Source organism: Fragaria vesca, linkage group LG6, assembly GCF_000184155.1.
Source record: "Fragaria vesca subsp. vesca linkage group LG6, FraVesHawaii_1.0, whole genome shotgun sequence".
NCBI classification, from domain to species: domain Eukaryota; kingdom Viridiplantae; phylum Streptophyta; class Magnoliopsida; order Rosales; family Rosaceae; genus Fragaria; species Fragaria vesca.
Genome location: NC_020496.1, coordinates 4,094,184 through 4,119,996, shown reverse-complemented (window position 1 = coordinate 4,119,996; position 25,813 = coordinate 4,094,184). Strand labels below are relative to the sequence as shown.

The following is a 25,813-nucleotide window of genomic DNA, read 5'->3' as shown; positions in this document are numbered from 1 at the left end:
TACTAGGATTACTGAGCAACAATCTGATCACATGGCCAAACCCTTATCCAAGAAGGAAGTGACAAACCCTGAAAGTGAAAATCTGCCTAATCTCAGGAATACTTCTTTCCACTACCTTTTCTTCACCTTTTAGTTTAGTTGTAGTGATTTGTTCATTAAATTTTGGTTATATATGAGATTAGCTGATCTAAGCAAAATAGCTAGACTTTCTTGTGCGTCCTTTAGCATGGTCCAACCAAATTCCATTCTTTTTAGCAGTCCTTTATTCAGAGGCTAGCTGTTTTTGATGCTGATGACTCATCTTGTATATGCATTTGTTATTGCCTGGGGATTCCAATCTTAAGATGATCTTGTTCAGCCACAAAAAGAAATGCAGAAATTTTTTGAATTACTTGTAGTGGGCATGTCTGTTTTACATTCATGTGCATCTGTTTAGCCACTATTTAAGGGCACTTTATATCCTGAGCTTATATCTCTTTGGGAAAGAAAAAGAAGCATAAAAGCATTGTTGATTCTTTCTTCTAGTTTTACAGACAGATGGTCTCCATTCTCCAAATCCTTCATGACAAAGTAAACTTATTTTCTTTATCATTGCAACTAGTCACCTTTCTTTTTAACACTTTTGCCTACCCTTTTCTTCCATTACCTTTAACACTTTGATCCTCAGCATCTCTAGGAGTTTATATTCACTCCAACTCGATGTGCAAGGTTTTCAAATCACAACCATTATATGAATAAACATCCCAACTGGGTCTCTACATAGAATCACAGCAGCCCCTCACACAACAATGGCCAAATCAGCTTCTAAATGCCTCTTCTTATTCTTTTTGTCTTTCCTCTGTAATAGTTCATCAGGTAAGTAACAAATATTTCTTAGTTCTACATTATGTTTACTTTTTCTGAAACCATGATCATTATATTACTATCACACCAAATCACTACAATTGGGTTAGAACTAGTCACTGCTAAAACTACCAGTTTAAGAGTTTGAAGTTTCTGCATTTTTTTTGTTCCTTTTTTCTTTGCACTCCTTACAGGAACTCTGGTAGGTTTCTCCTACCATGCTAATGGAAACACTACAACTTCATCACCAAGTAGAACAATATCATTTCTGAAGCGAAACAAGATTGCCCCGTCCCAGATTCGAGTCTTTGTTGAAGATCATAGGATTTTAAGAACTATATCTAACACTGGTGTAGCTATTGATCTCTACTTGAATGAGGGCCATCTTCAAAATATCATAAATTCCAGATCCACTTCAATCTCAGGGCTGAAATCCTATATAATGCCCTTTCTCTCACAAGTAAAGATCAAAAGCATCGTAGCAACTAGTGGTGACTATACAAGAAAGTATGCTCTCTCTATGCTTTTAACCACCCTGAAATCTATACACTCAGTCCTCTCTAGTTTCCCTGCTGACCGTGGAATTAAGGTCTCGGTGGCATTTCCGTTGTCATATTTAGAAAATGTGAGCACCTCACATAGAAGAGACCTGCATAGGATTTGTGACTACATCAAACAAGTGAAATCTGCTGTCATTGTAGAAGCCAAAATTGATGGAGAACTGAGTATGGGTGAAAGGTATGTCCATGCGATGATCAAAAGAGCCAGCCTTGCAAGCTCTCTTTTTCCTTGCAATGATGTCCCCATTGTCTTGACAGTCAAGAGTCCAGCAGTTCCAAGTGCAACTGAAGTAGCTGCATTCGCCGATGAGGTTTCCAAAGCTTTAGAAAATACCACTCACATTTTAAGTAGCATAGTTGGGCTGTATGCACAAGTATCTCCAATGGAAGATTTTGCAGAGAAAGAAATGAAAAGAGCAGAAGAACAGCTCTTTCCTTCTTCTCGCCGAGAACTCTTGAGGAATTTCCACCTCAAAACAACTTTACATGAAGCAGATGACTCACCAACAATCTTCCCTACAACTCCCATTTCCACAACACCACCAGTATCCACCACTCCATACATTCCCACACCAACTATTGTCACTGTCCCCTCTACAAACCCTGTAACAATAGCCCCACTTAATCCTATGCCCTCCACCACACCTATTACAGTGCCCTCCACAAACCCTGTATATTCACCAATACCAGAAGCCAATCCAACCACAGCACCCCCCATCACAGTCCCAGGGACTCCAGTAATAACCAACCCTGTCACAACTTACCCGGCACCAACTGGAGTCGTTCCTGTCACGACACCTGTCACAAATCCAGTGGCACCTCCTGCAACAAGTACTAATGCTCCTGCAGTTCCAGGCCAGAGTTGGTGTGTGGCCAAGACTGGAGCTTCACAAACAGCAGTTCAAGCTGGTTTAGACTATGCTTGTGGAAAGGTAGACTGTTCACAGCTCCAACAAGGTGGGAGTTGTTTCAATCCAAATACTCTCCAAAACCATGCATCTTATGCATTCAACAGCTATTATCAGAAGAATCCGGTTGCAACTAGCTGTGATTTTGGAGGGGTGGCCACAATAGTTGCTACTAATCCAAGTATGACATTTATTTCGTTAATCAGTTTTTATTATTATAATTTCATATGTGCTAGTTTAAACACACACTTAACAATAGGGAAACGTTCTCTTGCTAGACACTTCTGCAGGAAATTTACAAAAATAGGCCAAATTCCGACCCTTTTAAGGACTTTTAATCAACTTTGTGAACTTGCTTGAGTGATTATAGTTCTATAATTTTGAATTAATTGGTTAAATGTGTTCAAGAGGTTCAATTTTGGGCAATCATTGACTATTTACCCTGCAATTTTTATTCCGAATGTAACATGCTACATATGTGTCTAAACCTTGCTACTATGAAAACCATATGCATCTGAGACCCTCGTGAATCCTTTGAACAGGCTCTGGTTCATGTACTTACCTATCATCTTCGTCGTCATCAACAACAACCCCAACCCCAACACCAACAACTCCATCTCCTCCAGTATCAACAACTCCATTTCCTCCAGTATCAACAACTCCAACTCCAGAACCAACAACTCCACTACCAGCATCAACAACACCTCCAGCACCAACATTTACATCATTTCCACCACCAGGGGAAGGTGTATCGGGGTAAGTATTTTATCTCACAAGTTTTAGAGCTCTAAAATATATTGACCAGTCCATATATCACTTCTTATTTTCATCTCTACTTGCAGCTCTGCTACTCCACCTTCAGTTTTAAATTCAAGCAACCCAGCATCTTCAGGAACCATGCCACAGTTTGGGATGGACAGCCCTCCTGGTTTTAACAGCTCAACATCCTCTGCAGCTTGCTTGCGGCCCTTTGTTAGTTACATCTTTTTGGTAACAGCCTTGGTTACTAAAAAAATCCTTCTTAACATGTAGAAGTATAATCTCATCTCCGTGTGAGGTTACTTCTAGCTGTGTAAATAACTACGTATGCAAGCAAGAGAAGAAAGTGGAGGAAGCATGTTCTAGATGAAGGTAAACTCTTCTACATCTAAGTAGGGCTGCTATGGAAGTATGAAACTACAATGTTACTCGTGGGGGTTGAGAGGTGTTATAGAGTTTTGTCAGTTTGTACATCTTTTGGTTCAGAGTATTGTAGTTCTATCTATGAGGTCAGGGTAGTAGATCTGAAGTTTATATTGCTTCAGAAATGTATTAACAGCGCATTAATAGTGATGACCATTCAATTTCTATGAATTGCCAAGAACAGAGCAAATCTAAGTATGACATGTTGAAGCAATATGCATTTACTAAACAATTTAGTGACTCTGATGCGGCCCTAATCATCCATTAACATGAAACTTACTACTGTGATGCAGAGTAGAACATACTGGCCACAATTCCCATACACAGATTCAACATCCACACTAACAATGTGGTTTGAAGGGTAAAAAAAAAAAAAACAAATGTCTCTGCTACTGATACACAAGGAGGAGCTCTACAATGTGCATATGCATGTCTACAAGCAAAATGCCCTCTGCAGCTATTACTAATTCCTCGACTAAAAGTCTAAAAGCTAAGGATTCATACTTTTTATACAGAGTAGTTTCACAGCAACTACTTCATCGCTTTGAGAAGACAACTAAGATGAACATGGACATGGAAACCACAATTTTGAAACCAGAGGTTTCCCAAAAGTTTGGTCTTTCCGCAGGTGAAGCACCAGCCCCACCCTGTTGTTGTAACTGGTCTTTGAGCTCTTTCAGAGCTTTGTCTCTTCGCTCACCCATCTGGCACAGTGAATAATAGTTCTAGATTTAATATATATTATATATAGAAGCAACTATGTATCTGGGAGAACAGCAGAACTAGAAGTTCATACTCATGCTAGTTCCATATTAAGGCATAAAGCTTGACCATTTTCATGCACAAGATTTTAGTTTAATTGCAAACCCAATAAAAGCAGGCAAGTGAAGATCTTATTTGTACTTGAAAAGAAAAAATCACTCGATCAAAATAAAAAAAAATATACTTACCCTTTGAAGCTTTCTTGTTTGAGCACGAGCTTCCTGAAGGCAGAACTCCAATTTCAATACCCTCTTTTTGAGTTCCTGATCAGCTCGCCGTTGTCTCTCCAACTGTTCCAAAAAAAAACAAAGTTGAAGCTCATCGTTAAACTTTTAATAAAGACATTATGGGGAAACAAAAGTAAACAAAGTATTGGAATAAGTGATAATGAAACAGATGCAGTTACCTGTGATTCTAACTCTTTTGTCTTGAGCGTCCAGTGAGCAGACATTATCCTGATTTCATCTTTCAGCTTTCCTATTTCTTCATCCTTTATAACTAAAAGATTATTAAGCTTCTCGATATTCTTTGGAGAAACCTCATCTAATATTTTCCTCAGCTCACAATCCTTATTAACCCCTGCTTGTGCAACAGCTTGCATAATGTCCTGCTCAATTCTCAGAACGTCATCTTTCAGTTGCTTTTGCGAAGACTCTCTTGCCTGAAGATCCTTCTGTAGTTTGTCTAATTGTTCTCCTAGCCTAATTATACGTTCATCTTGCTCTTTCAAGGAACAATTCTTTTGATCTAATTCCTTTACAAGTGCCAGACATTGAAGCTTTGCCGATTGAGCTGATGCAGCACAAGTATCTGCAGTTTCTTGAGTTGCTGCAAGTTGTGACCTCAGACCATCCAACTCTGTGAGGCACTGCATTCAATTGTAAAAGATTACAATCAGGAAATTTGTAAACCAATAAGGTTCACATCCCTAACTAACAAAAAAATCAGAACTATGATTTGTAATCAATTTACTTGCAACTAATTGAATTGTTTAGATACAATAGACAAAGGATATCATCCAAATACAATCACATCCCTCAGGTAATGGTTGCAGATTCATCAGTGTAAACAAATTAATCTAATACGCCTCAAAATGCCAAAATTGCTGACATGCAAATTCAGAAAAATCTAAACCCATAGACACAAAGTAAGCTTCTAACTACAGTTGCTATTTTTCACTTTGTTTGACAACTGTGCTTTCAACTCCAATTTACTCAAGTTCTTTACCTTCTGCACATATCAGAATGGTGCTCTTTATTACACATGTTTGGCTAAAACCCTATAAGAGTTTTGCAAGGGTCATGAATTTGAATGAGAGATTTTTACAAGGAAACAAAATCATTACTGATATAAATAAGAAAGGGTAAAATTAAAGGGCAAGGTGGGCTCTAGACTTCATCATATCCGAACTTTGAACCCCTAAGAACAGAGATTACCAACAACTTATAATTTTCCAATAAGAGAACAGCAGAAAAGGAATAGACAACAGTTATATGCTTATGTCGGTGAGTTTAATATTAGTTCTTAATATTAATACAACTACATGCCAATAAGCAAATACTTGAAAAAGAATATAGATTTTCTCCTCATTTTTAAAGATGTTTTCTATCCCTTTATGCATGCTACTTTCTATAATGAGGTGTAATATGCAAACTGAGACTGAGCTTGGCTTCTCTTAATACAAAACTCATTAACATCCAGTGCATTTAAAACGAATACGGATAGAGGGAAGTACATTGTTTATCTGATTTGGGATTTATCACACCACAGTATCACTAGTAAGAGGAAGTGCTCAGTTTTATTGTATGGACAGTTAGGAAACCTAAAAATTGACAGCTCCTTAACACCTAATAAGTTTAGTTTGGTACTATTCCCAAAAGTTCCAAACTTTCATGAGTTGGGCCATATCCAACTATCCTCCAATACCTTGGCAAAACTAACAAAATTATTTGAATTGTCAGCTACAAGAAAAGTAACCAATTATTGAAAACCATCAAAAACTTGGACACCCTTCCTCCTATGGGCTCCGCCAAGAACAATGTAGAAAGGGTCAAAAGGATCCTCAATGATGTGTACGAAATGTGCGGCTCATTTGATCATTTCAAAACATCAAGATAGCAGTAGAAAACAAACAATAAACTAGACCAACTCAAACAACAAAAGCTAGCAACCATAATGACTGAATCATGTCTAAGTTTAAAGGATCTAAACCCTAATTAAAAAGCTAATGAAAAACTATAAACAACTGGGATATGAGTGGGGACCTTCTCAGTTTTAGATGTTGAAGCCTCAAGCTGCAGATTTCTCTGTTCCAATCTCTTCTGCAATTTACCAATCTCCTCTTCCATATTTTTAGCTTTTGTCTCTACTACCTGTACAAAAGTCCCAAATCACTTTAAAAACTTTAAAAACAAACCCTACAAACAAAAAAAACCCAATTTGAATCATGATTGATTTCAAGATTCAAAATCCCCAAAACACATGCCTGCCTTGTGAGAGTTTCCTTCACATATGATTGCTCTTGAGAAGCTAACCGGCTCCGAACCTGCTTCAACTCCGACGCCAACGACACCACGTTCCGACGAAAGCTCTGCTTCTTCTCATTCAAATCTTTCAGCAGTGGATCAAACTCATTGGCCGAAACTGACGATGAAGAAGAAGCAGATGAGCTCGGCCTAGATTTCTCCGGAATTGACATCATAAATTACAGCAATATCACTGACACTGGGCCAATTCCTTGCTGCTTCAATGCAGTAAATGAATCAGAGAAGGGCCAAACTTCAGTGGTTTAAGCCATTATCTCCATTGCTGCTACAAGTGGAAGCGGTAGATGTGCATTAAATTTAGTATGGTCTCCAAGAAAATGAAGTCTAAAAGAATTATGATTATTAATAAAGAACGGTAACTTTCAAAGTACTATAAATAGTTGACGGATTTAGCTTCAGAATATCAAAAATTGAAGCATACCAATATCACAAATTTAATTTTTCACGCAAATAATACATCTCCCTCTTCTCCACGTCAAACCTACTATTATGAAGAGAGAGAGAGAGAGAGAGAATCATGCCAAACTTGTGTCGACCTCAACTAATAAATTATAGTGGGGACTGAAGAGGAGAGAGAGGCCTCAAAATGGGGTGTATGAATTTAACGAAATCTGAACTGAAAAGTCCCAAAGACTCAAACTTTGAAGCTGGGATGATAAAGATGGCATCTTTAATTCAAAATAAACAAACAAAATTTAAAAACTAATCCAAAAAACCACCATTTCTCAGCTAATTTGAGCTTTAATTGGACCCAAAATATTATATTTCCAGAATCTTGCATGAACTATTAGTCTTTAAAACCTTGAAAAAGTCCGAAACTTTTAATCTATTCAATAAAAAACTAAGCATTTGCTAACCACCACATGCAACTAGACCTTCCCAGAAGTTCAAAAGAAACCCAAAACCAGATCCAAGTTGCAATCTTTCACAAAACTCCATGAACAATCTGGGATCAAAGAACAGAGCCAGAGAGATAGAGACCTAGAGAGTTAGAGAGAGAAGATTACCAGGTTTGGAGTGAGACCCAGTTTGAGGAGAGAGCTTGTGAGCCAAACCCAACTTCGGGAATCTCTTTGTCTTGTCCTCACCAAAATGACTTACAGACCAGACACACACACCTCTGAAATGAACCACTCTGTTTTAGCCAGACAGCACTAATAGTCTTGGACCAACGGTGGAGATTGACTCATCAGACGGCTGAGAGTGGACTGCGATTTTAGAGCCAATGGGGCCGAGAAATTAGGGTTATTGATGAGGGATTTGGATTGCTTAATTATATGATTGTTTTGTCTTATCTAGGCCGTGACAGAGGCGGGTTAGTAGCCGAGGCTGTGGTTCGGGGAGAGTCCGAGGCTGCGGTTGGTCCTCGTGGGTTTGAGTTTGACCCAACGCGCGGCAAATCCAAATTTTGGGTTCAAAACCAATGGGTGCTTGCCACCGAGGTACTATTTAGGACCGGGTTCGAATCTTTCCTATTTTGAAAATGATTCCTCAGCGATGAGTCATGCTTCAATGTTTTCTATTTGGAGTTTGGACCGGTTGTTAGAAAAATAATTGGGGCTTCGTTCAGAATTACGGTACGCATACATATGCTAGTGAACCAAATATCTATGTTATTTCAGTCTTTTATTTGATCTTGTTATATATGAACGTTGTTAAAAAATTTGAAACCTGAAAAAGAAGTTTAAGTGTTTCAAAAACATGAGTTGAAGATGCGAAATCGAAGAAGTTACGAGCGCTTAATCTGATAGTAACCAAAATGAACAAGTCAGAAGAAAGAATTGAGAGGTTCCACTCTTCATTTTATCTACACTTTTCCGGCTCATATCTCAACTCATACCTTAGATCATATTTGGTTCCTGGAATCAAACTATTGAGAAAGGAAAGTTAATAATTTTCATTGTTTAGAAACCAAAGAAAAATAGTGAGAAATGAAAGTGGTTCCCAAATAAAAATAAATAAATTATGTGGAAAATGGCTCCCTCCCCCACCCCAAAGATTCACTTTCCTTTTCAAATTCCATAATAAATTACAGATGTATTCCTGGCTTTTTCAAACACAGAAAAAGAAAATTGTTGGGTGTTGTAATTTTCCATCTCCAAAGAAATTTCAAATAATTATTTTTCTCTTATTTTTATTACGTAAACCAAACGAGGCCTAAATATTTCTCATACCATTGACTTCACTTATTTGTTGTTAACTTGCAAACGTTCTGTCGTACATGCACTTAGTTTCTCTTATTTTCACTACTTAGTATACTAGAGAACCAAAATGTCGATTTTCAAAACTATTTGACACAATCTCGCCAAAAAAAAAAAAAACTATTTGACACAGCAGGCTTACTTTATGTGACTGGGTCACTGGGGCTTACTTTCATTAGTACCGATGTACCATCGAACCAAGTTTTCGAAAGCCGTTTCTTGCAAATTGCGGTTTCAATTATACGAATGGCCTGCTAACTAATGTGTCTAAGAATCACACAATATGAAGTTGTTTGTTACATAAGAAAATGGTTGAAATCGATATGTAACATTTGTATTGTCTTGTCAATCACAAATATTAAGCCTAATTAAAATGGAAATGATGGAATGATACTCTGGTTGCATTGGGTCATGTAGTATTTGCTCTTTGTGTGTATAAACTCCTAATCGATTATTTAGTTCAAAGTACTTGTTTTTGTTAGTGAAAACAGATCTCAACCTTATTTCATACAAAACTATTGAGATTTTATTTTATTTTATTTTTTATAAATAGACGTTAACCATTAATATATTGATAACTGAAAGTCAGATTACAACATGAACATGAAATACCCTCGCGGGCAAACGTTAGATATTGAATCATGCAAAACTACCTAGCTAAGAACCGAAGTACCCTGGATAATTTATATACTGCAACACATAAACGTGGTCGACACCAAGATAACCAAGTAACCAAAAAAGACAAAAACAACCAAAAAGTCCTAGAAAAACCTAATTTATTCTTGACTATCTTATTCTAAAGACACTAACCCAAATTAAAGCTGCCGAGAAATCTCCAAGTGAGCTGCCTTCTGACCCTAGTGACACCTCCTCATCCACTGTCTCCACCAACGTCTCTACAACAGTTGAGAAGGAAGCACCAGAGCCCGACGCCACCTTTGATTTTCCAGGAACCACATCACTAATTCCCGACTCAAACTCTCCGGCCTCCACCTGCATCACCAAAGCTTTTCTAGCACCAAAGAACCTTTTGCGAGCTCTTTCCGGACCAGATTTACCTGAAGCATCCCCAGGATTACAAAACAATTGAGATATTTGAGGAAATTAAAAAGAAATAGTAATGTTATTTGAAGTAGATTTTTCAGCATAGTATTAGTAACCGATCAATACCGTACCTAAGAATATCGAGACACATGATATCTACATGCATGACTCATGCTTAGAAGTCTATTTTTGTTAACATTAGTTTCATGACATTAGCATGCTAACAGTAACTTGCGGTCCATTTTTTTAATTTCATTCATTAGGCTTATCGTCTCCAAAGGTTAGATTTATCCATGTATGAATTACTTGTGTATATTTTACCTGTTATTGTGGGAACATTACTATTGGTTTGCATGTAAGTTTGTTATTATTATTATTTTTTGTGAAATATGTGTGTATATAAGTGGGGGTGTTAAAAGAACCCGATTTCAGTGATAAGGGTTGGTCATCTTAAGATGACCACAACCAATGAATATGAGACACATGTCCATTTTAAAACCTTTAACAACCAATAAACATGGGACACATGTCAATTGTAAAAAGCTTGGCTGCAATTTAAGGATATAACATGAGAGTCTTGGGTATTTGAAATATTTGTTTATAATTATTGTTGATTTGTCAATCTCTCATTGGTGTTTGTCATCCATAAATGACCATAGTTGGTCACCCAAGTTATTTCCGTGTTACAAACCTTTTTTTGTTAACATGTAACACATATTATAAGAAAAAACACAAAATCCGCAGCATTGCACGGGCAAAGTACAAGCATATTGTAAAAAGAACAAAATCCACAAACAATTTTGGAAGAATGTTTTTGTTGTATGTTGCTTGCTTCAACTATGTTTTCCAAATCGATCATAGCAACGCTGTAAATCCAACAAATTCAGCTGAGAAAGACACTGAGGATCATCATCATAGGTGAAGAGACTTCCGGGCAAGGCAAGGTGGATCTGTCAAGGACAAGGACAAGGACAAGGACAACCACTCAAGGGTCTGGAACATTGTAGGTGTCCATGACATATGCTTCTTAATGTAAACGCTCACAAGTGTACGTATCATTCTCAAATTTTGATTGTTTGCCACTATCCCCAAACACGTATTCAATCCCCTTCATGGAATCACATTCTAGCTAGTTGTTCTAGACTTCTAGATTTGGCAGTCTTTGTAACAAGCTTGATGGTAATCCACCATCTAGTTGTAACAACGTATCACATTCAATAATTTCAGAATGACGAGAGACCCATCCGGTAATTCAGCCAACTAATAACTCTTCCAAGTTCTCCAGCACAGGGAATTCTGGAACCGATCCATGTTGGGTTCAACGATCGTCTCGTACTCATACACGTACAGAGAGATCGATGCTTCAGTGCATGTAATCTACGATCGATCTACCCGGCCTCACATTCCACAAAAATGTATGTTAACTTTTTGCATCCTTCCCACTGTAGCCTCTCTGCTATGTTCATCACCGAATTGATAATAATCCAGTCCGGCCGACAAGTCACTGATGCATGTTCTCAAGCTTCAACAATATCTATCTGTCGAGCTGTATAAATATATATGTATATATAAAAGGAAAATGGCAACCATGTAGTCGAGTTGGTAAAAAGCTAGGTGTGAAACTTCGTATCCATGTTCGATTCTCAGCTGACGTTAATTAAAGTTAATTCCCAATTTATTCTTAATGGCCAGAGAGAGAAAACGTTCTGATATGATCCCTAAACATGGATTAGTGTCTGAGTTTGAATAACCTTTAAAAATACCGTCGTTGATATTCTTAAAAAAATAAAATGGCGGTGAGTGGTGGAATGGTGGTGATGGGTTGGAACTTGGAATAGAAGCCACGGCTGTGAAGCTGAGAGATGAGTACATCAGCATGTACCCGGTGTTTTGTAGGTTAAAAATATGTTATCGGAAACGCCAAAAACGTGTCAGAACCGGCCGCAAACATGTCAGAAACGTCCGGAAACGTATCCGTAAATAAATTACATCGTAGGGGTAATAGTGACTTTTCATCTTGAAAGAGAGAAAAAACAACTAACGCAGTCAGGCTTAAGCTTAACTAGGAAGAACATGAAGGTTCAAACTTGACAATCTCTGGTTTAATTGGGAGCTCCAAGATCGATCACCGTCGCCTCTGTTCAGGTCAGTGATCATCCCTCGTTGCATTTAAGCCAATACAACACTTTACATGATTTAGAGAAGCAAAGTGTGTTGATGAATTCTTGCAATGGCTATAAAGCTCCGGCCTTTATCTTTTTCCAAGGGATTCCCCATCTGGGTTTCTTCAACTGCTTACCTTTCTTCAATCTCATGCGCTAAAACCATTGAACTCCACCCAGAAAACAATCCAGACCCACCGAATTTATCTGAATTTGAGCAAAATATTCAGTCTTTGAAGACCAAGCTTGTTCCTGATAACTTGGCCCGGGTTTTGGATAACACTGATGATTTGAGCTCGGCAGTGAAGCTCTTCAAATGGGCTTCACTCCAGAAACGGTTTACCCACACCGCCGAAACGTATTTTAAGATAGTTCTGAAGCTGGGTTTGGCTGGAAATGTTAAGGAAATGGAAGGGTTTTGTCATCATATGGTCAAAGATAGATGTCCTGGTGTTGGAGAAGCTCTTTTGGAATTGATTGATGTGTTTGTTAGGCATGGCAGGGTGAGTGAGGCAGTTAGGGTGCTTGTGAATATGACAGCAGGTGGATATAGGGTGTCAGTTGAGACATTTAATGTAATATTGGGTGCTCTTGTGAAGGAGAAGAGGGATTTTCGAGACATGGTGCTTGTTTATAAGGAGATGGTGAAGGCAGGGGTGTTACCGACTGTTGAGACCTTGAATTATTTGATACAGGGTTTGTTGGAGAGTGATCGGTTTGAGTCGGCTTTGGATCAGTATAGGAGGATGAGAAAGAAGGGGTGTAGTCCTAATAGTAGAACATTTGAGATAATCATACAGGCCCTTTTTGCAAAGGATCGCATGGATGAAGCTGTTATTGTTTTAAGTGAAATGTTTGTACTTGATTATCAGCTTGATTTGAGTTTTTATACTTGCATAATACCTTTGTTATGTAGAGAAAATAAACCAGCAGAGGGAATCAGATTGTTCAAGATGATGCGAGCTTCAGATGTTATGCCGGATTCACGGATTTATGGGGTTCTATTACAGTGTTTATGCAAAAACCTATACTTAGATGATTCGATAAAGGTTCTAGAAGACATGATAGAAACTGGATTGACACCACCCAGTCATGTGTTTGTGGATGTAATGAATGTCTTCTGTACATTGGGAAAGATAGATGATGCTCTGAAGTTCTTGGAAGATAAGCATATCCTTGAAACTTCTGCCTATAATGTGTTGCTTGAAGGTTGCTGCAATACTGGTAAAATTACCATAGCAAAAGATCTACTTGTGAAAATGTCGGAAAGAAACCTAGCTGATTGTAATTCTTGGAATATTCTCATCAGATGGCTCTGTGAGAACGCAAGGATTAGGGAAGTGTTTGAACTTCTTGGTAGAATGGTGGTGTCATTTTCTATTCCTGATTGTGCTACATACTCGGCTCTTGTTGTTGGCAACTGCAGAATCAGTAATTACAGAAAAGCTCTTGATATATTTCAACATGTTCGTGCCAAATACTGGCTTTTGGATCCTACATCTTACTCTGAGCTTGTCAAAGGCCTTTGCCTGGAGGAAATGGCTCGCGAGGCGGCTGATGTGTTCTATTACATGTCTAGTAATGGATGCTCTCTCCAGTCTTCCTCCTTCAATATGTTGATCAAGGGTATTTGTGAGACAGGAAAGGTTAGTGAAGCAATACGGCTACAGAAACTGGCGTACTATTCTGGTACTTTTTATACAAGTTCAACTTATTCCACCATTTTGATAGGATTATCAAGATTAGACAAGACAAAAGAACAGATGATTATCCTATCAAAAATGCTGGTGGAGGGTTGTAATTTTGATTTGGACGCCTACTGCATCCTCATACAAAGCATGAGTGAGCAGAATCGAGTAAAAGAATGTGTATTGCTTTTCAGCATGATGGTCAGTAAGGGTCTTGAACCTGATTCAGAGAGACTAGTTAGTCTACTGTCTTGTATAGACAAGCATTCTCAGTTGCACAGAATTTTAGGATCAATTCATAATCTTATTCGCAATAGTGAAGTTCTAAATTCAACAGCCTACAACATCCTAATTCATGGCCTCTGGAAAGAGGGTTATAAACATGACGCCAGCAGATTTTTGGATACGATCTTGGAGAAGGGTTGGGTGCCAGATGCAAAGACTCATGCGTTGTTGATCGGGTCTGCTGTAAGTGACGAAGTAGATAGGAAATCACTGGACTATGATACTTTCAGTGGCCAAGATACTGTTAGCAACATCCTTGCAGAGGGCTTAGATGCAACATGATAGAAACTTTTTTCTCCATTAGTCGCGTGAGAAGTTGTCATTCTGAACTCCTCCTGTCAGCCCTTTTCAGCCAAATTACTTGGCTAGAATGCCAAGGGTTCCTCCGTAGAATTCAGGGCTCATGTAATAAGTCCAGATTCTGGTTAGCTGATCCAATTTAAGGTTCTGGGAGCGCCTCAGAGTGCACTTCTTCATCAGTCCACAATCTACTATCGGACTTGTGGTCATTTCTCCAAGCATCCTCATCTTGGGGGAGATGACTCTGAAGAAAGATCGACTGGTATGAATAAAATCAGGTCTGTCGGTTGTACTGTACTTGCTCAAATTCGCACTTCAGAAACCATACTTTGTACATCAGTACATGTAATGTATGCATGGCTTGATTTTGTCAGGTAGCTTGCATATGTGTTTGACAATATTATGGCTTATATCTCTGCCAGCGGTTTTCATTTTTTCTTGATGATATGATAGCACAAAACTTCAGATAGAACTGTGCTGAAAATACCTGTCTAACTTATTATTGACATAACTATGTGATCGAGTCAGTTGGCTATTCCTTGGCTTTATGTTGGCATAATTAAGTGCCTCTGTGATAATCAAGTGATACACTGTCTATCTGCATCTGAATTTACTTTTTGGTGTTTATGCTTTGTAGGGTAAGGAATTACCAAGAGGTTAAGAAGGCTACCATTCTTTACAGCTTTTAGAACCATGATTTTTGCAGACAATTGCGATTTTCTAAACAAGGAGGATACTCGAATATTTGAGGCTGAAAGACTATGGAGGCTATCCTGTTCAATGAAACAAAGGTGGAATGTTGTCCCATTTCTGATTCACAACAATCCAAGTGTCAAGGGTGAAAGATTGATAAGACTCAGAAACTGATGGTGAAAGATGAATGATCTTCATATGTTAAGTAAAGACTCCACATTCCTAGAAGAGGGGAAAGTTGATATAGTCTCTTTGGACAAAGCAAAAGTGCAAAGCAGGTTTTAAGCAGTCGAGATCCAGCTGATTTTCTCTTCCTTATGTCAGAGAGAAGGCTGCTGCTGAGGAACTGAGTAGGTTGATGTCGTTTAGAAGCTCGCCTGTTTTGCTGTCATATACTACGCCGGCTGGTTCCTCTCTGCTTTTTGGTCGATTGGTTCCTTTGTGTTGCTGCAATGCTGCTCACTCTCAGCTCGTATGCTGTGTGCATATATGGGAATAAGACTGCCACATTGAACTTACAGTATTTTGAAATAGTTTGCTTATTGTTAGTTAAATCTCCCTCTTGAGAACTGTTGGTTAGGTTTTTACAACTGGTTAACCGTTGTTGGTTATTACTAATTACCATGAGAGAAATTTACAATTGTGAAGTTATTAACAGTCTCTGAGAGGTTTTGCAGAAGCTGCTCTCCTCCAATTTTTTTATCAGAATTTTTCGAAAATTAGAGACAATGTACAACTGGTAATGCAGCTAGTATCATCTAATCAGAGCTAGGAATCTGCAGAAAAAATGATCATTCAAGCATAGAGACTAAGAAAAGATCAATAATTTGAGAGGAACCAAAGGTCCCTATACACATTAATCAGACTCTACAATGCTGCAAACTAAAATACAGTAAATTTGTCACTCTTTCCCTTTCAACCCATTCGGTTTCTCATTGTTCTTGGAGGCTTGTTTTCCGCCGTTGGAGGACCCCGAGACGTCGGCGCGGACGGCCTTGGCGGAGGAGGAGAGTATGACGAAGCGGTCCAAGGCCTCACGAGCGCGCTTCCTGGCGTTGGCGGCCTCCCTCACGCGCCGCTCGGCCTCGGCGCGTGCGACGGCGACGGCCTTGGACATGGAGGAGGCGGCGATGGTGGCGGCGCAGAGGAGCACGGCGGCGAGGCGCTTGTCGAGGGAGCGGTGGCGGTCGTCTAATTGGAAGAAGGAGAAGGTGTTGGGGTTGGCGGAGGAGCAGGGCGGGCAGAGGAAGGGGGAGGGGGAGAAGGCGGCGTAGGGAGGGAGGCAGTCAGGGTGGGAGAGGGAGGGGCACTTGGAGCAGGAGACGAGGGCGTTTTGGGAATTTAGGTCAGGGTGGGAGAGGAAGCACAAGGGGCAGAAGCTGGAGGGGTGGAGGCGGAGGACGCAGGAGGTGCAGAGGCGGCGGAGGTTGGCGCGGTAGCGGACGTTGTGTAGGACCCACGCTTTCTTGGTGCCGCAGTTGCTGCACTCCTCGTCTTGTACTCTTCCGGCCGGGACTGCTCCGTTGGGGGTGGAATTAGGGTTCTCCATTGTTTTTTTTTTTGGAGGGAGAGGACGATTGAAGATTGAAGAAGAAGAAGAAGAGGGAGGTGAAGAGTAGTCAAAGTCTTTGTATGAGATTCTTTTGTAAGGATGTGTGGGCCCGGAAAAGTAAAAAGAATTTACATATGTGTGTAAATTTATTTACACCTTAAACCAGTTGCATCTTTACGTTTGTAAATTTCATCTTCGATTTTAATGAATCACCAGCTTTTTTGGTTGGACGAGATTGAAATTTGTATGTGTACATAGACACTTGTGATGAAATTTTAAGGGCGCAACCGATTTGATATGTAAATGTTGACGATTGATTTGAAAGCTTTTATCGTAGACGAGAGGCACCCAAGTCCGTTTTAGTAATACTATGGATCAAAGCACTTTTATTTACTAATTCACAAATCTATCAGTGATTGGAGGTAATCACTGATCAAGTTTACTTGAGAATGTAAAACAAGCTGTTCAGCAAGTTTGCCACTAAGTCTTAGATCAGCTGCTGCTTGGAGAGCGAAATCCCTCACACAAATGTATTCAAAGTTTCGAACATATGATCACCACCATCAGTATACTGATACAGTGAAAGGAGGTCATATTGGTTCATATTCATAACTTCATATAACGCATAAAGAAGATATGATACATTGACTCCTAAGTGCTTCATCAGCTACACCGGAGTAGACGCCATGCTGGTGCCTGGTGGTACAAGTCTACCAAGTCTACCATCCTTGTTACATCAAAAATTTGGATGATGCATTACTGTTGCAAGTCGAAACTCGTGCTACTGAGAACTCAGTATTGATTGCAAGCTCAACTTGAGATAAATCAGCTGCTTTAAAGATTCACAATACTAAAACTACATGTACCAGATGTTTTGGATCCACAATTTTCCACTTTCATGACCTTAAACTAACCTAAAACATGCTACATCCTATTATCATTTCAAGGTCATTTAGACTTACTTTTCAACTTTGTTGGAACCCAAGTTACCAAAACTACAGAAAGAGAACCAATAATTACAAAAGAAATGCTAGTATTACATACATCAGGTTCCTTGACTTGCTTATTAAAATTGAGTAAACAGAAGTTCCACTGGACACTGGTACCCCTTGTCCTCTGATGCAATCCTATTAACAGAATCAAGAAAAAGGAAGCACATCAATTATTGATATATATCCCAGTAAAAATGGACATATACCACCTAACACCATCACATTACACTTGACGAAATAAAAAGACACAGGATAGATGCTGAAATGTAGATGCCGAGTCACAGATCAACATCACGGAACATTAATTTAAGGTATCAACACAAAGGCTTCTCTACAAATGCCTATCAACATGTCATTATGATCATCGTCCATTACTACAAAAGGGCCAGCATCAGGCTCTAACACCTGCTTGTATCATATATATGTAATAAACTTTCTATGTACCACATTTACAAAATTACACACAGAAGCCATGCCTACAAAATGAGCTTGTATTGCTAAAGACACGAATCAACAAACCAGTAAAATCACATAGGCAGTGAAACAACATTATTGTTACTAGCTTATTGGCTTATTGCTACAACAACGATCAAAACCGTGATCAAATGCATATGAAGGAAGCTTAAACGTTTTCAAATAAAAAATAATACTTACAGGCTAATACTCTAGTAATATCTCCTTGCATGTGGACTTGTTGTGCCCCAGACCCTTGCATCTGCTACACTGGAGTTGACGCTTATTCATTTCTTGCGGTCCATATTTTTTGGTAGTTGGCCGGCCAGGTGGGCGTCGTGTTGGAGGAGGGCTAACGGTTACTGCTACCTGAGAAGTAGTCTTCGTCACAGGAATGTCTACTTGTGGAATAGGATGTATTGACTCTGAGTATGTCAATCTGTAGCTGTCAGTCGTAAAGAATCTTGAACAATAATCATATGGGTTCCGACCCATACAACCAATGACTGCAATTGCATGACAGCATGGTAAACCAGTTAACTGCCACCCTTTACAACTACAGTTCCAGCAATCTACATCCACAACTTCAATGGAGTCACCACGAACCTCAAATGTGCTACCAGCCGATAGCAGCACTTGAAGGCTTTGGACTTTAAGGGTTTCCTTTTCTAGCTTTTCCTCCATGGATGGAGTTAGCCTTGTCAACCATTGATCGGAATCTGCTCTTCTTTTGTAGATCAAGTCCATAATCTTACCCCTGATCACATCGACCATCTGAGTTATTGGTAACTCGTGTGCATCTGATGCCCAACTGTAAAACAGCTCCCCAAAGTTAGATGTCATATGGTTATATCTGGCACCCTTAAAATATGCATTCGCCCAGTTGTAGGGCTCACTTTGTACGATCCAATTGTAAGCTTCTAATGAGATACTTTTAATGCTCTCAAGACACCTTTGGAAGTTATCAGGAGTAGGTGCATAAGCAGCTGCATAGAAATCCTCAACCATGAGTCTCTTCACCTCGTGAGAAAACTGCCCTTTCAAGTCTCTGATGAGTTGCTCAGTCAAGTATCGCAGGCAATAGCCATGGTATGAGTCTTTGAATATTTCAGCAATTGATTCCCTTAACCCCTTCTGTCTGTCGGCCACAAATGTTATCGGACAAGAAGTTGAAAATGAGGACTTCAGCTGTAGTAAAAACCAATGCCAGTTATCATCACTTTCTGCATCCACAACAGTGAAAGCAACAGGGAAAACCCCATCATCCCCATCTGCAGCAGTTGCAGCCAACAATGTGCCTTGATATTTTGACTTTAGAGGAATGCTATCAAGAAAAAGGAGAGGCCTGCAACCTTGCTGGAACCCAGATAATGAGGCATGGAATGAGACAAAGAGCCGGTGGAAACTCGAATCTTCCTTGGTAGTAAATAAAGCAAAACTACCAGGGTTTGTCTCCATTATCTTCTCACAGAAAAGGGGTAACTGATTATATGCGTCTTTGTATGAACCCTGAAGCTGCTCCTTCGCTATTTCTTTCCCACGCCAGGCTTGAAAGTAGTTCAGCTGAATTCCATATTCTTGCTTGATGTCATTGACGATATCCTTGGGCTTATAATTAGGCAAGTATTTTAACTTCTCCTTAATAATACTAGCCACCCAACTCCTTGTTGCCTGATGCCCTGTTGTAGCAACAGCCCCTTCACATGTATGTGCTGGATTCATCTTCTTGATACATATTAACTGAGTTGTAGACAACCTTGATGCATGAATTCTCCAAGGGCAGCCTTCAGCCTTGCACTTAACAGTCACACGATGACTATCATTCTTCTTATACCTAAAGGCAAACTGATGCGCAATGGCATATTTACGCAATGATTCACGAAATTCATGAACGCTATTGAATCTCTGACCCACACCCGTAATGGAATTCTGCCACTGCTGTGCACCCTTAGCAAGTTTCTCGTCAATGAGGCCAACAAAAGGGAAAAGGGGTGACATCTCAGTGGGTAGATCAATATGTGTATCGATAGGGCTGGTATCATCTAGAACATCAAGAGAGGCATCTAGTGGGATATCTGGCTGGGGGGTATCACCAACAAACTCCGAAACATCCAGAGCCACATCATCAACTGGAAGCACAGTTTCAGACAAAGTCGTTCTGCTTGACCTACAAAAGGAATCCAAGACATTCTGAAATTTCACAATAAAGAATACTTGCGGAGAAGGTATTAAGTACTAGCTTACATATCAGGAGGACTACCTACTGGCAGGCATGTTTGAGACTTCGGGTGCGATTGTTTCTTCCATGACATAAATATCGACTGTTGCAAAATCATCATGGAATTTGATCATGCGCATGAGATCCTTGTCATTTGAAACAGTAATCAGGGTCTTCTTGTTCCCAGGGAGGAAGTACTTGATGGACATGTTATTGGTGTTACAACCAAACATCTCTGACACCTCCATTTTGAACTCATTAAACTTCACCCCTTCATCAATGTCAATAGCATGAGCGTCACCGCCTCTATATGACAATGTACCATCCTTCTCAGTAAAGAATTCACCCCCTGACTGACAAATCGTTATGATTCTCTTCCCCTCCATGATCTGCATCAGTCAAACATAATAATAAAATTTTGTTCAAACCCTAGTCTCAAAACTAATCAAGCTATAGATACTATGTTACTATCTATCACAACAGTGCTGAAAAGTGACTAGCTCATTCTTAAGAAATCTAATCGAGCTAAACAAATACATCCTAGACAAGAACTGCTGGACTCTAACTTCTACTTTAGTCCTTTAACCTGAAATAGAATGATAGGGTTCTTTCTGCTTACTGACAAATACACATATCGAAAAACAGACTTAAATTTCAGTCTTTCAATTAATTGCTTCAAATTCACTCATCAACAAAACCAAAAAGTTCAAAAAACCGAACACAAATGCAAGAAAAGGAACACTTTTTGTTCATATCTGAGATCCTAACCAGTTAAAGTTTCAGACTTTATCAAAGATCAAACTGATTAAGCCACCCAATTGTTGAGTTCCTCAAAAATTACCAATTGGGTACCTAAATTTCAAGCCAAAACACATTGGAATCTTCAATTAGAGCATCCATGAACACGAAATTTCAAAACTTTAACAAAATAATACAAGTAACATAATCTGGGGAACCCTAATTTGAGTATTGATGTGAAGAATTGAGATGGTTTACCTTGTAGAATTGAGATTGAGGGTAGTCCTCAGTGCCCAATTCGAATTGGGGCTTTGGTATTTGGGAATTGGGCTCTCAGCTGTGAATTTTGGGATTGGCTGACACATGCGTCGGAGGCCTCGATTGCGAGGGAGAGAAAGGGGAGAGAGCGGTGGTTAATTTGGTTTATATAGTTTATAGAGATGGAAGATGAAACATGTCTTCGTGTTACGTTCGGATAGTGTTTGGATTCACTCTCCTTTGCACCATATCTCATTTTCTATGATTATACGAATTTTCTTCAATAAACCCTTTATATTTTTGTTTAGGATGATTCAAATGATGTCCATGTCTTATACCTGTGCATGTGAAGTGCTCCAAATATATATTGTAACATAGTGTCGGAGCAGTTTCACAGCTTCAAAATCTCCACAACCTAACTAGGCAAGTATCACAAGACCACATGCATTGGTTGAAACCGTGTATATTTTATAAATCGATGAATCTTTTATTGACTTAAGTGTGTTACCTCCTATAATTTTATAAAAAGCAAATAAGGTAGTGGGTTGGTAACGTAGTTTCGTTGGTATTTTGTGATTATGCACTTTCAATTCTCATTAACACCAAAATGGTCGGTCTTTATGACAAAAGAGAAATTAGAGAGTTAGTCATTAAACACGTTCGAGTCTCAACCTGAATTTAGGCTTATGTAAATGTGTACTTAAAATCCGAGTCAAGTGTTATGAGTGGTAGCTATTCAAATCTATTTATCGTGAAAACAATGAGGCAGCTCATTGCTTGGCAAACAAGGCACTTCGTCATAAAACCCAATCTAGATTTACTTATCTTTTTTCTTTTGTAAAAGTTGTTTTGACGAATAATTGTATTTAAATACGATTAAAAGTTCTACGCTACTTCGAGAAAAAAATTTGTAACACAAGGGAAACTAAGGGATTAATTTGCATGAAAGAAATTCACATTCTTTCCTCTAGGGAGTACACCAACATCAAAGGTTGCTCTAGGATTTCAAGATTTGAACTTCATACCCACAATAAAATATAAAATAACACTATAGTACTAGTTGTCACATTTAGCCATTTAGGGCTGACACAATTTTGAGGAAAATAATACCAAGATTATGACTATAGACAAGTTTCAAAAGATAAAACTTGAAATTTAACAACCTAAGCTATCTGGTGGAAGCATTCAAATTCTGAAATTAACAACCTTGAAACTTGTTGATCATCAATGACAAAAGATGAAGGTGGACAAAATGGAAATTTTTTGAAAGATTTAGTTGTCTGTATATCTGTATACTGACTATCCTCTAGTGCCTTGAAGACGAAGGATGTGCTTACCAAAACCAAACAGTGAACTTAATTTAAGCCTCTTTAAGCGACCTTAAAAAGCGAAGTCGTCCATACATCATCTGGATTGAGCCATATCATATTCAACTTTAAAAAAATGACATACTTGCTGAAGTAGAATGTACATATAATATGACCTTTATGTTCTGTTTCGTCCAAGTATATGCATTTCATCTAATCAATACGACAGTAGAGATCTAAGCTCCATTCATCATCGTTTTTAGCAAACCTGCAATTCCTCTTATGTTTATTAGCAGGGTAGCTACGGAAGAGTGGATGTGAATGTGGATTTTATTATTATTTGGATTCCTAGTAGAGTTGTGATCTTGTTATGTTGTCCATAAATTGGCGGTGAACATGAAGATATCATGTTCTAATTCATAGTAACAAGAACAAGCAGCAGACTGAAATCGAAAAAAAAAAAAGAGCAGCAGACATGTCAAAACAGCTCAATTGAAGCAAACTCCTGTAGTTAAACTAAGCTGAGAAAAGTACTTTATGCAGCTTCTCCATCTTTGTTTCTATGGTCACTCTTAAAGGTAACAAAACCAACGCGACTAGCAACATGCATGGACAGAGTGGTAAATTGGTAATGGCTCCTGTTATTCATGATATGGACTTCTTCAGGCTTCACTGAACTAAATATTCACATGAAAACTCATTTCAATGCAAGTACTAATTCAAACAGATTCATTGCATCCCTTCATTCCTTCTACAGCATGAAGAGTCGTAATTAGGATAAAGGCAGTTCATAAAGATCGAGCACAGGTGAACCCATCACAAACAAGTTGATTGATTGCATCTCTGAACTTATAATAGTCATCAACTTTGTTGTAGACTTGATGAGAAACTCGAGCATACGCAGTTGTTGCTGTTGCAACCTCTTCATGCTTCGGCATTCGGTAATATATTGGGACTTCAACACCAAATTTCTCCCTCAGATGTGTCCTTAATTTCAAGGCATCATCATCACTTGAAACCCCCAAACAAGCCGGCATTCCCACCATGATCATGCTTGGACACATATCCGGTGGAGACCCAAGATTGGTTCCCCAAGCCTTTGCCAACATCTGTCCCATCTCAACAACAGCATCATGATTCCTCCTTTTGATTCCATCGATACCGCCTTCAAACCTGTTTGTGAACTCCACAGCTGAAGGAACCACTAAAGAAGGACTATAATCCCTAGTCCCTATCCAGCAGCTTTCAATAGCCAACCCTTTACCATAATCATGAGACACCATAGGATGATGCAGTTCTGAATGTGTGACTGACTTCCTACAATACAGAAATGCAACCGAAGCAGGGCAGAAGAACCACTTGTGCAAATTACTAGTGTAAAAATCTGCCCCTATTTCTTGCATATCAACATCTACACACCCAACACCATGAGCCCCATCTATGAAAACTTGATCAACACCTTCTTCCCTGCACACTTCAACCAATTTCTTAACTGGAAGTAAAACAGATGGCATGGATGTAACATGATCAATCAGAGCTAATCTAACTCTTCTACCACTAGCCTTTTCCTTCACCAAAGCCATCCGAAATTCATTTACTATTTCTTCACTGGAATTCACTGGAAATTGAAATGGAACTTCAATAACATACCCGCCAGCTCGCTCAAAATAGGCCTTGATGGAGTTCTTCACCGCGCCATAAGCATACTGCAGTGTGATGACAGCATCCCCTTTCTTGAATCTGCCTTCAGAGAAGGCCCACTGCATCTGATGCAAGACTATGGCAACTGCTGTGGTGGCATTATCTACAATGGAAATTTCATCAACATCCTCTGCATTGATGAGGTCTTTAACTGTGTTCCTTGACTTGAGTATCCCCTTGTGGAGCTCATTGAAGTAGAAACGGTCCGGCTGGCGCAGCCAATTGAGTTGCCATTGTTGCAATGCAGAGGTAACAGAAGCAGGGGAGCAACCAAAGCTGCCATTGTTTATTCGGGCAACACCTGGATCATGGTGAGAGAATTCAGTTTGGATTTCAGAGTCTGTAATGAAGGAAGAGAGTTTTGGCTTGATGGGGAAATTGGTTTGGGTAACAGTAGGGTAATAGTGGTATGAAGATGCCTTTGAAAGATGAAATGAAAGCTTGGGATTCAAGATTTGGATATTCTGATGACGAAGAAACAGATGAGGAACATAATACCTGTAAAACATGATTATCCTGCAAGCCATGACCAACCTCACTCCAACTGAACAAAGAACAAACACTTTCAGATCATTGCCACAAGTATAGCTAATTTAATTCAAACTAGAATACTAGAATGTGACCGAAAGTCGATGATTACAACATTTTCTGTGCTTAGGGTCACAATCAGGGTGGTGAGAGAGGACTATTTTTTCTTATATCCCGTCTGTTTTGTCATTGCTTCTATCAGTAAGTTAAAACACGTTTGGTTTTTAGCTTTTGGCCAAGGAATAATACTGGAGAAATAGTACGAAAAAGTAAACCAACTAATCATTACGAAGGTTTAGGAATAAGAGATTCTCATGACACATATGTAGCACCTCCAAAATCAAAGTATGCTAGACATGAGTCACAGGACTACACATGCAGCAGAGACACTGAGGCAGTCTTATATTTCAATACAACCTAATTATAAGCATGACTTGATAGAATTACTCAACTAGGAGTGGGTATTCAGCAATCTTCTCCCATGATTTAAGACTTCTATTTTTGTAGTCAATTTTGTACAATGCAAGTTGAGTTATAGGGAAGCTCAAGCTGCTGAGGCCTTCATCCAGAATATCAGCTTTTTCTTTAGCTTTCTTCCTCTCTTCTTCTGTCAGGTAACCATAAAGGAGGTTCAAATGTGGCCTAACATCTGCAGAGGACATACATTAGTTTCGGTTAATCAGTAAATCATAATGTGAAATGAAGATAAAGTTGCATAACTTAAAATCTAAGATCTATTGTCTAAATGCACAGAAAACCTGGCCATTTCAAGAATTCGCTTCTACGATATCTTATGTTACCTAGAAGGAGGCCTTTGAATGATTCATACTTCTGCGCAGATGATTAGAATTTCGCTAATTTAACAGCATTTAGATATGCTTCAAAAAATAGA

The 25,813-nt window shown here is 39.0% G+C and overlaps 6 protein-coding genes across 6 annotated transcripts; 2 read left to right on the top strand and 4 right to left on the bottom strand.

The window, feature by feature from the left end:
* The first annotated feature begins 562 nt into the window (after window positions 1-562).
* Window positions 563-3,658, top strand: LOC101292515. The gene is made up of 4 exons (XM_004302286.1): window positions 563-855; window positions 1,038-2,492; window positions 2,854-3,067; window positions 3,154-3,658. Exons 1-4 carry the CDS (start codon window positions 789-791, stop codon window positions 3,341-3,343), a joined length of 1,926 nt encoding a protein of 641 aa, XP_004302334.1. The 5' UTR covers window positions 563-788; the 3' UTR covers window positions 3,344-3,658.
* A 70-nt stretch (window positions 3,659-3,728) lies between these two features.
* Window positions 3,729-7,909, bottom strand: LOC101292808. Its single transcript, XM_004302287.1, has 6 exons — window positions 7,809-7,909; window positions 6,741-7,066; window positions 6,520-6,627; window positions 4,662-5,123; window positions 4,444-4,545; window positions 3,729-4,197 (listed from the first exon to the last, which is right to left on the bottom strand). The coding sequence occupies exons 2-6, from the start codon at window positions 6,954-6,956 to the stop codon at window positions 4,030-4,032; spliced, it is 1,056 nt and encodes a 351-aa protein (XP_004302335.1). The 5' UTR covers window positions 6,957-7,066; window positions 7,809-7,909; the 3' UTR covers window positions 3,729-4,029.
* Window positions 7,910-12,276: 4,367 nt separating this feature from the next.
* On the top strand, window positions 12,277-13,954 carry LOC101298446 (pentatricopeptide repeat-containing protein At5g64320, mitochondrial-like). The gene is made up of 2 exons (XM_004304882.1): window positions 12,277-13,854; window positions 13,940-13,954. The coding sequence occupies exons 1-2, from the start codon at window positions 12,277-12,279 to the stop codon at window positions 13,952-13,954; spliced, it is 1,593 nt and encodes a 530-aa protein (XP_004304930.1).
* Window positions 13,955-16,075: 2,121 nt separating this feature from the next.
* On the bottom strand, window positions 16,076-16,723 carry LOC101298152. Its single transcript, XM_004304881.1, has one exon. The coding sequence runs from the start codon at window positions 16,721-16,723 to the stop codon at window positions 16,076-16,078; it is 648 nt and encodes a 215-aa protein (XP_004304929.1).
* A 535-nt stretch (window positions 16,724-17,258) lies between these two features.
* On the bottom strand, window positions 17,259-20,775 carry LOC101292032. The gene is made up of 3 exons (XM_004302285.1): window positions 20,432-20,775; window positions 18,373-20,338; window positions 17,259-17,853 (listed from the first exon to the last, which is right to left on the bottom strand). Exons 1-2 carry the CDS (start codon window positions 20,773-20,775, stop codon window positions 18,376-18,378), a joined length of 2,307 nt encoding a protein of 768 aa, XP_004302333.1. The 3' UTR covers window positions 17,259-17,853; window positions 18,373-18,375.
* A 2,705-nt stretch (window positions 20,776-23,480) lies between these two features.
* Window positions 23,481-24,920, bottom strand: LOC101297861 (isopenicillin N epimerase-like). Its single transcript, XM_004304880.1, has one exon. It carries the CDS (start codon window positions 24,918-24,920, stop codon window positions 23,481-23,483), a length of 1,440 nt encoding a protein of 479 aa, XP_004304928.1.
* Window positions 24,921-25,813: the final 893 nt, after the last annotated feature.